The following is a 13,226-nucleotide window of genomic DNA, read 5'->3' as shown; positions in this document are numbered from 1 at the left end:
AATCCAAGCATCCTTGATTGACAAACTTTAAAATATATTATGATCACAATTAAATTAAAAGGAGTATAAATTATATTTCAAGCTTGAAAAATGTACTAAATAGACTGAGGGCAAAAGGCAAGAAAAGCCTACTGGGCATCATCACTTTCTAAATGCTTTTTAAATTCTTTCGGTAATGTAATTTAAAATAAATGACAAGGACAGCAAGACAAAAATTTGAGGCAGGTACTTAGCATGCTTTGCTCTTTAGCATCAATTAATTATTTTCTAATTTTCCGAGCATCCATGTATGCTCATTACATTTAGTATCTATTAGATGGAAAATTGTTTCTTCTATTTTCCATCACCTGGCTAAGATTCTTGTGAAAACCATGCTCAGGAACCTCACACTGATAAATTATCATTCCAACCATACTAATTAGTAATCATTTCCTTACTCTCACCTCAGCATTTCCAACAAGAGCACAATAATGCTGTTCCTAAAAGGCAATGGCCAGCAGAATCCAGACAGAAAACTGTCTGAACACTGGCCAGAAAAACAAGGACGATGTTCTCTACTCTGTTCCCACTGTACTTTGGGTTTGTAATACAGCCCTTTCCATACTACATGGCAATTATCCATTTATGTGTTTGGCTCTGATACTGCTGAGTTCCTTGACAGGTCAAAGGCAGGATTATGTCTTGTCTAGCTTCATATCCCCAGTAACAAGCCCTCAGTGGAAACACAGTAGGCCCTCAAAAAATGTTTATTAAGTGTTTAAGAAACCTTGTCTCTTGAGTAGCTTCAGAACAGACTCCACACTTCATTCTGGGCGCACTTGAGCCTAGATAAGTATTCATGATTAATACTTCTATCACTGTATCAAATAAGCATCCACTGATGTGCTTTTGGGTCAGTTATCAAATTACACTGACACATAGAACTAAGGCCAGAAAATCTGTTTAAATGGGATGTTTTGGGATATGCTACTATCTACTATTCTTTTCCTCAAAGCATGGACTATGCTAACTCTGTGCTACTGATTTTCTGTTACAAAACATTCTACATCTTATACGGAACACAACTGAGCAATTACACTCTCCCATTCTCAGTGACCTTAGAGCAAAAGCCTGCCCTCTGAAAACAGAACATTAATTGGAAACAATTTCAATTGACCATTTTAAATTCTAGAGGCCAAGAAATGGTAAAACTACATACTCACTAGATATTTCCCCTACAACCCAAGACTGCTTCATTATTCCCTGTAAAAATAGTTATTTTACTTTATTAGTAGCTGAAACACACTGAAATTGAAGCTTGTGTTCATATTTATACTTCCAAGATCTACCCTTACAAAGAGGCTTCATAAGAAAAAAATATTAACTATACACTTAACTCTGCCTTTTACATACCTACCAATTAGACTTGAAAATTGCTATTTTCTGTTATTTACAAACTAAATTCATGCTATTGCAGTATTTTTTTAAAAAGGTAATGTGTCAAGGGATTAACTTCAGAACTAATAATAAAGTTCCTGATGTAATCATCAGGACAATGTTGGTATTATGAGCCACTTCCTTCACCACTAACAAATAAGAAAAGATAAACAAAAGAGGGGGATGTTTCTGTACTACACACTTATATACTGCCAATTAGTAATTACCAACGCCTTTCTATTTACTGTATCTTAAGAGTAAAAATAAACATACTGAATTCTTTCATAATAATTTATGTGATTTCTCTCCACAAAGCCCCTGGGTACATTCACAAATGAACACAACCATTTTCATCTTCGACAAATAATGAAGATAAACAGGCAATGTACATTTGCCAACACCCGCACCCACATCCCACTAAGTAGAGACTTTTGATAATAGATCTCCTTGTTGAGTCAAGTTTCTCAATTGGAGAAACTAAACCTAAACCCACAGAAGGGTTAATAAAATAAACAATAGCAGATGTTTAACGATCAAATAACCATTTATTTTACCATAACTCATGGTGAAATAATTAAAAGTGAATAAAACTTATGTTAACAACCAGTTACAGACCAAAATTGTGTACATCATTTTTAATGTTTCAAAAATAATTTTATAGTAACTATAGCTCACCACTTCCGTATATAAATCTTTTTGATTTGATGTCCTAACACTCACAAATGTACAAATACTGACCACTCCAAGATGGAGGGTGGGGGAAAAAGAACAGCCCCTTTATAGAATTTGAACCATTTGCTGTCCACTTATGTAGCAGGTAAGTTAGAGAAAAACCTTGAATTCCTTCTCTTACCCCAACTAATGATTTAGGCAGTGAGAGTGACCTTCAAATGCACACTCTTTAGCAAAGACAAGATAGGCAGCATTGTGCTTGACAAATATATGCTATTTTTCCAATTGAATAGTCCTTATTCTAAAGTATCCAATGCTAAAATCAAAACTGAACCCCAAGCAGCAAGTTGCAATATTCTGACACTATGACGTCGTTCTGTCTGGAGCACTTTAATATAACAATTTGAATAAATTGGCAGAAGCTTAAATAGGTCACACTGAAGCCCAAAACTAAGGCTATTTATCTGGCAAAAATATTCTGGCTCTGCATTTGGCACCATTGCCTGTAGAATGACAGGCCAGTCATTCATCTGTGTGTCCTTTCCATTGGAATAAATGAAAATAATGGAAATCTTGTCACATTCGTATATTGCTACTACTACTGATAGTGGCTTTTGTAGCCAATATTTACAGACAGGAGCAAATCAAAGCAAAGATGAATGTTACCACATGATTTCATGGATGCTCTGGCACATCCCTACAAATTTTTTTTTAAAACCTCCATTTCTTCAGTTATAAAGATACTGAGTCTTGCATCAACTAAACTTATAATTAGTTCCAGATATCTACGAAATAAAGTCATAACGTGTTACAAACATTTACTAATAAATCCAGGACAGTGTTACTGCTTCAAAAAAAAGAATTATTAATTTTTGCAAAGCAGCAAGCTACATCTTAAATTTATTTTATAATCATACTTAGTAAGGTAGGATACTGACAGCTACAGTTGCTGAGTAAATCTCTGTAAGGTATTCAGATTGACTTCTCTGGATACTGACACCCATCTTGATTTCTTCTTGTGAAATTATAGTTTGTCTGAAAGCAACATGCAGAAACCACAGAGGTTTCTGATACTCTCAGCCTCGCCACCCCCAACATAAATTTTCCTTTCACAATAAACAATGTGCCATCGAAAGGTTTCCTGTTTCAAAATGGAATAGTAGATGAAAGAAACTGTTAACTCTCCCATTAACAACAAAAAAAGTTTCTTAATGAAGATGAATTCTCAAAGATGAAAATGGAAACTCCCTCAAATACTGCTTCTTCACTTAAGAACTAATCTGTTTCTTTCCCCAGTAAATATTTTCAGTATCATACCAGATGATTGTCATGAGTGCTCAAAGACTTAAATAACCTGCTTGTACTCTTTTGTTATCTAAGAGTAACACAACCTCACAGAAGACAGAACAAACACTTCCAAGCATTCTATGGCCATACACCAACAAAATGCAGCCAATGGTTAAAACTTTGCATACTGAGTCATGTAGAGGAACTCTGAACCTTAAAGAGTAGAAAGGATAAAAGGTTAAAAAAAAAAAGTCTTTGAATCCAACTTTTCAAAAAACACAGAGTTGAAGTAAGAAAAATGATGAATTGAAATCAAAAGACTGTTGCCATAACAATGGTTGGTATTAATTAACAGTATAAATAAATCCGGAGAAACCAACAGACAAAGTGAATAGTGTTTCGCACAGGCAACGTCAGAACTTACCACTTTGTCCATGAGCTTCCAAGTCTTCTCCACCGTCCTGCGATCTGCGGCAGCTTGCTTAGGGGGTCCAACTGCATCCTGAATAGCATCAATAATACCCAAAATTCGACCTTTTCGGGGATTTCCTCCTCGACCACCAGGGTTTCTGCCATTCATTGAGTTTGCCATCTGGAATTTTAGTTCTTTAAAAGGCAGATTTAAAAAAAGAAAAGTTAGTTGGTTTTGAAAATATTTACCCACCAGAAAACTAAAGAGACTAACTTGTACCCACTGCATCTTCCTCCACCAATGAGAGAAAACCAAAAGTTCCAGATTCATCTTTATCAATAAGCTTGTGAATTTACACTCTCAATCTTTACAAACAGTAGTTTTAGGAGCAATGATCCTAGATTTGCTTTTACAATACTAAGAGTTAAAGATGCATCCTGCTCACGTTTCAAGTAGCTAAGGCTGAACTAATACCCACTCACACACACACACACAAAAAAAAACTTAAACAGGTTTCCTCCACCTAGATAAAAACAGAATGTTCTTCCCCTCCTGCCGTAATTCCAATTCAAAATACTAGAGCAACTGAAGCTCCTATCATACATTTTGGGAGCCTTACGCAGAAACTTCACTTTCACTGTTAGATTTCTCCAAGTTATATAAACATAAAAATTATTCTACACAAACCTAAGGGACAGCTCTGTTGTCAACAAAGGCGCAGGACATGTCCCACACTAAAACCACTAACTACGGACACACGAACACCTTTCTTTAGATCAACGCGGTGAGTCGTTATTCCCAAGAACCAAATGAAATAACACACAAATAGCCCATTTGAAAAGAGACGGAGAGAAAACTGACAAGAGCGGCCACGGAAAGGAGGAGTTCACTTCTCTTGCTCCTCGCCTCTGCTCTCACCCAAAGCTTTGTTTCAGGACGCCTGTGTCCCTTCCCTGCTCAGGCCCCTTCCCGGCCCCTCGGGTCTGAGCTGCGGGAGGAAGGTGGACTGGGAGGGGACAAAGTGTCCCTCCCGTGCCCGCAGCCCCGTCCGTCTAGGGCGCGGGAGGGACACTGTGCTCGGCGCCTGGGTGGACGCGCCTCCCGGCCGCCGGCTGCAATCCTCACCGCCGTCTGCCTGGATTCCCTCTCCCTCCTCCCTGGCCTGCGGGTTCTGGTCTTTAAATGCCCCACTTCAAACTGGACGGCGGCGGCAACGGCAGCTGAGAGCCAGGGTTGTCCCCTCTTCCTCCTTGGCCCGCGCCTGGCTACCCCCGGGCCCCCGAGCCGGCAAGAAGTGTAGAGCCTCCCCGGCGACCCCTTCCCTCCTTGCCTTTGGGCGCCGTAGCTGTCCAGAGACACGCGTGTGCGCGGGTCCCACTCCACACGCACGCAGCCCAGTGTGTGTGGGGAGCCCCGGCGGGGAGTGAGATCGCTGAAACAGCTCGCTCCCGAAGAAGGAGCAACCCAGCGCGCAGGCCTCCAAGACGTGGAGACGCAACAATTACCGTCAAGACAAATCCACACCCGCTCTCCCCTCCCGCCCGACTTGGGGAGGCCGCGGGACGCCGCAGCAGCACTAGCAGGAGGAGGAGACGGCTCGCTGGACACCCCACCCCTGTGGCCAACACAGGACCCAGGGCGGGGCGGGGCGGAGGCGGGGCCGCGCGCCGCTGGGCCAGTGCCGCGCACCCGCGCACTGCCCGACAGCGGGTGCAGCCAATGGGCGGGAGGCGCCCGTCCTCCTCGCGCTGCCGCCCCGTCCACGTCCTCCACAGTACACAATGGCCCCAGAGGAAGGCCCGCTCGCAGCACGTCAGAAAGGAGCTGGACTCGGAGAGAAATGAGGGGCCTGGACTCGCCCGGGAACGAAAGTGGAAACGGGAAAGGAAATGGACGAAGGGATGCAAGGCACGAAGGAGCTAACCAATAAGGGGTGGCAGGTGGGCGTAAGCGTCGGGATCGGGAGCCAAAGTCATCTGGGGCTGAAAGGCGGGACTTCCTGCTTCGCTTACCTTCCTAGTCTTTTGTTTCATAGCAACAGAGTAGTGGCTGGAAGGGTGTTGCTTCTCCGCTCTGGGCGGGCCCAACGCTGGAGAAATTCATCTCCCTAGGGCTGCCAAACCCTTCTACCCAGGACAGCAGCCAAACAGGTCTATGACGTTGCTTCTTGTTGGCTATCAAAAAAGAGCAACAGCCACCGAGCTTCTAAAATGCAGAATAAATCTCACAGAGTAGGCTAGGGGTGACACCTGACTGCCAACTAAAACTTCCTAAGTTTCTGAGTTTCTCTTTTGCTGTTAGTTTTAGACGGATTGCAGACCAAACATCAGGCTGATGAAAAAAGCAAATAGTTGACAACGCTGGCCAGTCTCTGCTAATCATGCCAGAGCAATAAAAGTACCAGATAATTGGAATTGCTGATAAATACCTTGCACCTTTTTACTTAGTGCAAGTTTCTGCCTAAATGACTGAGGAGGAGACGGCTATTGTGTTTTGTTGGAGTCACCTTTACACAGATTTCTATCCATTTAAAAACAGCCTTACTGTCGCTGCCATTCTCTATCAGCATTGTTACCTCTTTCTGGGGCTCCATTCTTTGTGCTCTTAAAAAGGCCGACATCTGGCTAGTTTTTAAAGGAGAAAGCTACTGTGCTGGGACTTGTCTTTCAGCAAGATCATAGGTTAAACAAATGCCTTCCATTTATTTCAGTTTACTTCAATCCCACCACTCATGCTACCAACAATTGCTCTGGACTTCACACTTTGGAACTTTCTTTCCACTACAGTTGATAGCGTTTGTTACACTTTTCAGCTTGGACATCTCAGATGTTCTGATATTTTACATTGGATTTTTTGTTTTTGATTTTGTTTTTTCAAATCTTTCTCTAACCACGTAACCTGATAAAATGTTTCTCAATGGTTCTAATCACTTTCTAGCAAATAAGAATTTTAATACTGTAATTATTACTATGAAGGATCCTGAGTTGTCCTTTACAGCCTTGAATTTACATGGTTAAGATTTTAATTTGACGAAAACAGAAAAAAATGTGCCTTTGCAACCAGTCAGGTGATAAAGTGTGATTCAGGAAGTAATTTTGTTTCCTTGTCATTATTTCTGTGCCAGTAATTAAAGAGTAGTTCCTTGTTTTCACATTCATTTATCTACAAAAGTGCTGGCCTCTCCATATCTCCTCCACCCATCCATATCTCTTTTACTCATAGTCGTAGCAGCTACATTTACTAAGGGGAGACTGTAGAAGAAAAAAACTGTGTTACCTTTAAAATAAATTTTAAAAGAATTAATGTGTAGAAGCATGTAGCAAAACAGTGGCTTAAGGGAACATTATAACTAAGTATATTACTTATATTCATATCTAGATAAATGTAAAATACCAAAATACATGTTATAGCATGTGCCATTCCTTTTGTATGGTGTTTTGCAACTGAAAGAGATGACTTAATGAGAAAATGGCATTGCCTATGGTATCAAGCATATCATGTTGATATAAATTACAAGTTTTGAGGTATATGGTTTGACATATTTTGAAATATATGTATGTGAGATATGCTAGCATCCCTCACCACTTATTTGCCATCTCACTTTCCTTGGTTCTAGTTACCTGTGGACAACCAGGGTTTGAAAATAGGTGAGTATAGTACAAGAAGATATTTTGAGACAGAGAAAGATACCGCATTTATGTAACTTTTATTACAGCATATTATTATTTTATTAATAGTTATTGTTATTAATCTCTTACTGTGACTACTTCATAAATTAAATTTATCATAGGTATGTATGTATTGGAATACTCATAGTATATATAGGGTTCAGTATTTTCTGAGATTTCAAGCATGCACTGTGGGTTTGGGCATATCCTGCGGATGAGAGGAACTGCTGTATGTACATATGTACGCGTGTGTGTGTGTGTGTGTGTGTGTGTGTGTGTGTAGTCAAGAAATTATAGCTTATCGTCAGCTAGCTATTTTATCAAGCAATCTGGAATCCAAGTTAAGTTCTAGTGTAGCAGGGTTCCCAGTTGAGCTCAAACTCGGATTCAGAGTTTGGTTTTGTCTGATAAACTGATGGGGCAGTAGAAGTCCTCCCTGCCAATTACTAGAAAAAGTAAATGTACACAGGGAATAAATAACTGCTGGGATAAAACTTCATGCCCCGGGTGCCTCCAATAGAGACACAAGAGATAAAGCACAGTGAAAGATGCATGCTTCAGGACTATAAACAAGAACACAAAGAAATGTTTCCATAAGAGACTTTATGATACTCAGGACATAAGCAGTAGTACTTCAAGCTGACAGAGTTGGCTAGAGAAATAGTCACCTCATTTCTATAGAAAAGTCAATCCCCAGTAGGGTGCAGTTTAAAGTGAATGCAGCATCAGTTAGCAGTGTGGGAAATTGTAACCTATAAAGAACATCTATATGGCCTTGTTATGGGACAGCAGTGTTCTACTGGAAGATCCTGACATGAGACAGAATGGTGGAGCTCCTACATGAAGGATCTTGTAAGCACGAGGGTGGCTAGTAAGTGAGTAATGTGAGCATAAGGACATGTGAGACCCTTCCCCCAGGTCTCCCAGAAAAGAGGGGGAGACTTTGTGGCAAGAATACTTAAGAAATTATGTAGAGACAGCTGTGAACCCGTGTAATTTGAGCATTACTGTTTGACATTAATATATGTACCAATAGGCTGGTGCCATCTAGAAAAATGCAGCTTAAATTCCAGTCTGTAAACACAAGACACTAAGGAAAAAAAAAAGACAATTATTTGAGGAAAATATTTAGACTTTTGTCATTTGCTTTAATTTTTCTTTTCTTCTATTTTTTCTAAATTCACAACTGACCCCTGAGATATTGGACATGAATTGACTAAATAACAAAGCCCCTCCATAACTTATGTAACCCATAATAGCTCAAAAATATTAATTGAATAAATGAATTGACTGTTTAAGAGTATTACATACAAAATATAATGCTGTTCCTGTTTCTGCACAATGCAGAATTCATTTAATTCACAATTCCAAGCAAGATTTTATTTTTACTATTAAGTAGATTTACAATGACCATCCTAACACAAAAACAGAATACCACCACAGAAATTTCTAATTTCTCATAGAGAACATGGACCCAAATCTCAGGTTAGAGAGAAACAAGAGCGATATGACCTCGTAATATTTGGGCATAACAAGTTGTTCTTTGTTACATGAAATAGAGTTCCATTCATCATTAACCCATTACATTTAACAGTTGGCATTGAGGGATGCTGATCCAGGGGCTCATCAGATATAACCAGACTCTTGAGTCCTAGCTTGGGCTCAACTAGAATGCTAGCTTAACAACAACAATATTAACAACAAAAATAGCAATGACTTAAATAAGATAAATCTCTCACACATAGAAAAAAGTCTGAAAGTAGGAATTACAGGTAGATATGGTGGCTCCACAGTTTTCTCAAGGACCGAAGTTCCTATCTTTATTCTGTACCATCCCAGCTTTGCTTCCCACCTTCAGAATCACGTCATGTTCCAAGATGGCTATTGGCTCTCCAGCCATCACCACTGATTTTCAGGCTAAAAGCTAAGAGGAAAGGCAGGAGGGCAAATGGACCTTCCATCTGAGTTAGTTTCCTTTGACCAATCTTCAGAGAACTGTCACAAGTACCTCTCTTAAACAACTCAAGGCCAGAATTTAGTCCCATAGCCAAATTTAGCTGCAAAATCTGGAAGGCAATATGTTTTTTATTATGGGAAGCAATATAAAAATTCTAGTTTGTTTCTAAAGAGAAAGGGATGAATAGATGTTGTAGCAAGAAACTGGCGAGTCCTACCACAATAATACTCTAAAAGTTAAATATATGATTAATAATTCACTTTTTGAAGGAAAAACTGAAGATCCCAATGCAAATGGTGTAAGATAATGATAATTTTGTATATTCAGTTGAAATCTAGAAGAAGTATGTGCATGCACACACACACACACACACACACACACGTAATCGTAACATCATTCCCTTAGCCGTATTTATTAAAAGCTGTGACCATTTCTTTAGTGGGCAGAAACATGCATCTGCTATTACTAGACACATATATCCTTTAATGTCTATCATATCTAAGTATATATAGTAAATTATATACAATTCTCATTACAGCATGTGTGCTCAATAATCCTGAACAATCAATATCAGAGCCAGAGCGTAGAATGGCAAAATTAAGCAAGAAACGTTCCTAATAGTTTTCCATCCTAAAGTTTACTTCAGATTAAACAGTTACATATCTGAAGAACAAATGAATGTCTTCACAATCACTTCTTTGTGATTTTCTTTCCCAGACAGTTGATTCCCAAATCAATTCTTTTCCACACAATGATTTACTTGGTAGTTGTTCTTTGTAATAAAGAGGATTTATACCAAAGCATTAAATATTGCTACTTGTAAACTTGGAGTAAACCTGCTATTTTGTCTCAGTTCTATATTTTTTCATGCCCCTCTCACGTTTCCTGTGTTTCCCTAAGAAGCCATGATTCAAAAAACATATGGACAATTTTCTTTTCCCTCAAGATTTTTGTGAAGAATGTAAAGTTAGAATTTGTTATAACGGTGTCTCTACAGTCCCCATGCATTTTGATTAATACCAAATAAATACAACATTTAATTTGTATTTTTATTTTTTAATTAACAATATAAATTCAGAAATTTTAAGGCTGAAGGGGATCTTGGTACTGATCACATCACTCAGTTTGCCAGATCGGGAAATTGGCAGATTTATCCAGGGTGATTGAACCCTAAAAGGTATAGGTAATAAATCTAAATTCATAGATTATTATATAGTGTAAAAGCCATGTAATTACATGAAAAGTAACTGCTAATCAGAATAAAATTAACATAGACCAGTTATATGTTCATTTTTCTACTCAAGAAGGCAAATTAAGATCCAAAACAAATATAGAAATTAGAAGAAAATGACCTACAGAAGTAACTCTAACAATGCCAATAGAGATCTAATATATTGCAAATCTACAGAAAGTCTTCCCTATTGGTTTTCAAGTTCCTATTCTCAGTGTAAAGGAAATGATCTTTTTCTATTTTAATTATCTTGTTTGTTTTAGGGGACAAAACTTATTAGGCACCTATCTTTATGTTATCAGCTAAAATTTCTGATAAAATTTCTGATTTCTTATTCACTTATCTATTTAATATGCCTTTTTTTAAGTATCTAATATATTCCAAGCATTATGCTGGACATCAGGATATACAAAGATGATTATGAACCAGTCATTGTTTCCAAAGAGAAAGGAACATAAAGAGTTTATTATAAACTCAAGTGGTAAAAGCAGTAATTTCTATAGGCAGAGGTCATTATGAGAACTGAGGAAAGGCACTCAACCCAGCTTGGAGAAAGTAATTACTAAACCAAGACATATACAATAAATAGGATTAATAGTTAATCACAGGAGGATCATTCCAGTCGGAGGAGAGCTCATAAACAAGGCCATAAAAGAAAGAAAGCTGTGTATGAAGAGAGAATAAGAGGCCAGGTGTGGTGGCTCACGCCTGTAATCCCAGCACTTTGGGAGACTGAGGTGGGTGGATCACCTGAGGTCAGGAGTTCGAGACCAGCCTGGCCAACATGGCAAAACCCCGTCTCTACTAAAAATACAAAAATTAGCTGGGCGTGGTGGTGGGTACCTGTAATCCCAGCTACTCGGGAGGCTGAGGCAGGAGAATCGCTTGAACTCGGGGTGTGGAGGTTGCAGTGAGCCGAGACCACACCATTGCACCCCAGCCTGGATGACAAGAGTGAAACTGCGTCTCAAGAAAAAAAAAGAAGAGAGAATAGGAAAAAAGTCCATTTTGTGGGAAGCAGAGAACAGTAAACAAAAGGCAAAAAGTGGCAAGTGATGCCTAAGTTAAAATATGGCTTCATGTGCCCAATTAAAGAGCTAGGATTTGATTTTTTTTTTTTCAAGGGAAGATACTGAAGGATTTTAAGCCAGGGGAGAGTGTATATAATAGAAACAGAAGAGGCAAGGGAGACGATTTTGTAACATTTCTGTTTGAGAATGTTTACCCTAATGGCCAGGTTGATAATGGATTGGAGGGGATAGGACTGAAGGCAGAGTGGCCACATATAGGAGATACCCATTAAGTGACTATGAGGACCTGAAATGGGGCAGAGGTAAAAAATAAATGACATGTGAGAAAAGTGGTTTCCATTCCTCTCTGCACATTAGAAAAACAAATTCTAGGGCTTTACTCCCAGAGATTCTGTTTTAATTGATCTAACATATTTTTAAAGATCTCCATGTGATTCTAGTTAGCAAGGGAGGCTGAGAACCACTGATTAGTTAATTTAGTGGTCTTTGATAATTACAGAAATATGAGCTGTGCAAAAGATGGAGGAGTCAAGAATAACTGCCAGTGTGCTAGTTTTAATTACTGGGTGAAAGCCTCAACAACTGGCATAGAGAATATTATAGAACAATCTCTTTCAGGGAAAGAAAGAATGAACTTAATTTTAAAAATGGAAAATTTAAGACATCTGTGGAATAAGCAGATGTTTATTAGATGATCGAATATAAATGATCACAGGTTTGGCAACACTGACAATTGAGTTCAATACCTGAAGGTTATTAAACCATAAAAGGAGATTATATAGGATAAGAAGAGCACTGAGATGATAATTGAACGCTGAAGAACAACATTCAGAGAATAACAGAAGAAAAAGATATTACAGACAAAAAAGGACAAAATAGAGAATCATACACACACACAAAAAAAAAACAGTTGAGATTTCCATGTTTCTGCGGAGTGAGCAACAGTTTCAATACAGGAAAGAGTTCCAATTTATTTTAAAAATTGCAGGCCAAGCGCAGTGGCTCATGACTATAGTCCCAGCATTCTGGGAGGCTGAGGCAAGAGGATCCCTTGAAGCCAAGAGTTTGAGACCAGCCTGGGCAACATAGTGAGACCTCACCTTTACAAAAAATACAAAAATATCTGAGCATGATGATGCTCACCTGTAGACCCAGCTACTCGGGGGACTGAGGCTGGAGGATCACTTGAGCACAGGAGTTCAAGGCTGCAGTGAGCTCGGATGCTTCCAGAGGACTCCAGCCTGGGTGATAAAGTGAAACCCTGACTCAAAAAAAATTTTTTATTTGCAAAACATTCATAGGCTATAACAACTGGAGATGAGAAGAGAAACATGAGAAACGTGGAGAAGAGAATTTAAATAGTACCTGTACATAAATGCAGGTCATGTGGGGAAAGAAGAGAGCAAGATCTTGGAATGAGAAATTTAAAGAGTGTATATGTTGAGAGATAATTTTAAAAGGAAGAGATTAAAGGGCATGTCACCCTATCAGAATGGAAAAAAGGAGACCTCTGCTATAAAAAGGGCAATACACAGATATACGGTCATGCACC

The 13,226-nt window shown here is 39.0% G+C and overlaps 1 protein-coding gene across 11 annotated transcripts in view; it reads right to left on the bottom strand.

The window, feature by feature from the left end:
* The window catches only part of CBLB (Cbl proto-oncogene B), a 258,206-nt gene extending 252,386 nt beyond the window's left edge, over positions 1–5,820 (bottom strand). For 2 of the 11 annotated variants that reach the window (XM_058437557.1, XM_058437558.1), the window contains exons 1-2: positions 5,118–5,448; positions 3,800–3,981 (exon numbers count right to left, since the gene is read on the bottom strand). In XM_058437557.1, the coding sequence (XP_058293540.1) occupies positions 3,800–3,967 (168 nt within the window). In that variant the 5' untranslated portion in view covers positions 3,968–3,981; positions 5,118–5,448. Of the gene's footprint in view, positions 1–3,799; positions 3,982–4,705; positions 4,797–5,117; positions 5,449–5,711; positions 5,764–5,799 lie in introns of those variants that run through there. The other 9 variants (XM_058437554.1, XM_032150259.2, XM_058437553.1 and 6 more) reach the window with 7 other exon arrangements.
* Positions 5,821–13,226: the final 7,406 nt, after the last annotated feature.

The sequence above is a fragment of the Hylobates moloch genome, unplaced genomic scaffold (genome assembly GCF_009828535.3).
Source record: "Hylobates moloch isolate HMO894 unplaced genomic scaffold, HMol_V3 SCAFFOLD_4, whole genome shotgun sequence".
NCBI classification, from domain to species: domain Eukaryota; kingdom Metazoa; phylum Chordata; class Mammalia; order Primates; family Hylobatidae; genus Hylobates; species Hylobates moloch.
Note: the sequence above shows the minus strand (reverse complement) of the source record. Positions and strands in the feature narration are given on the sequence as shown.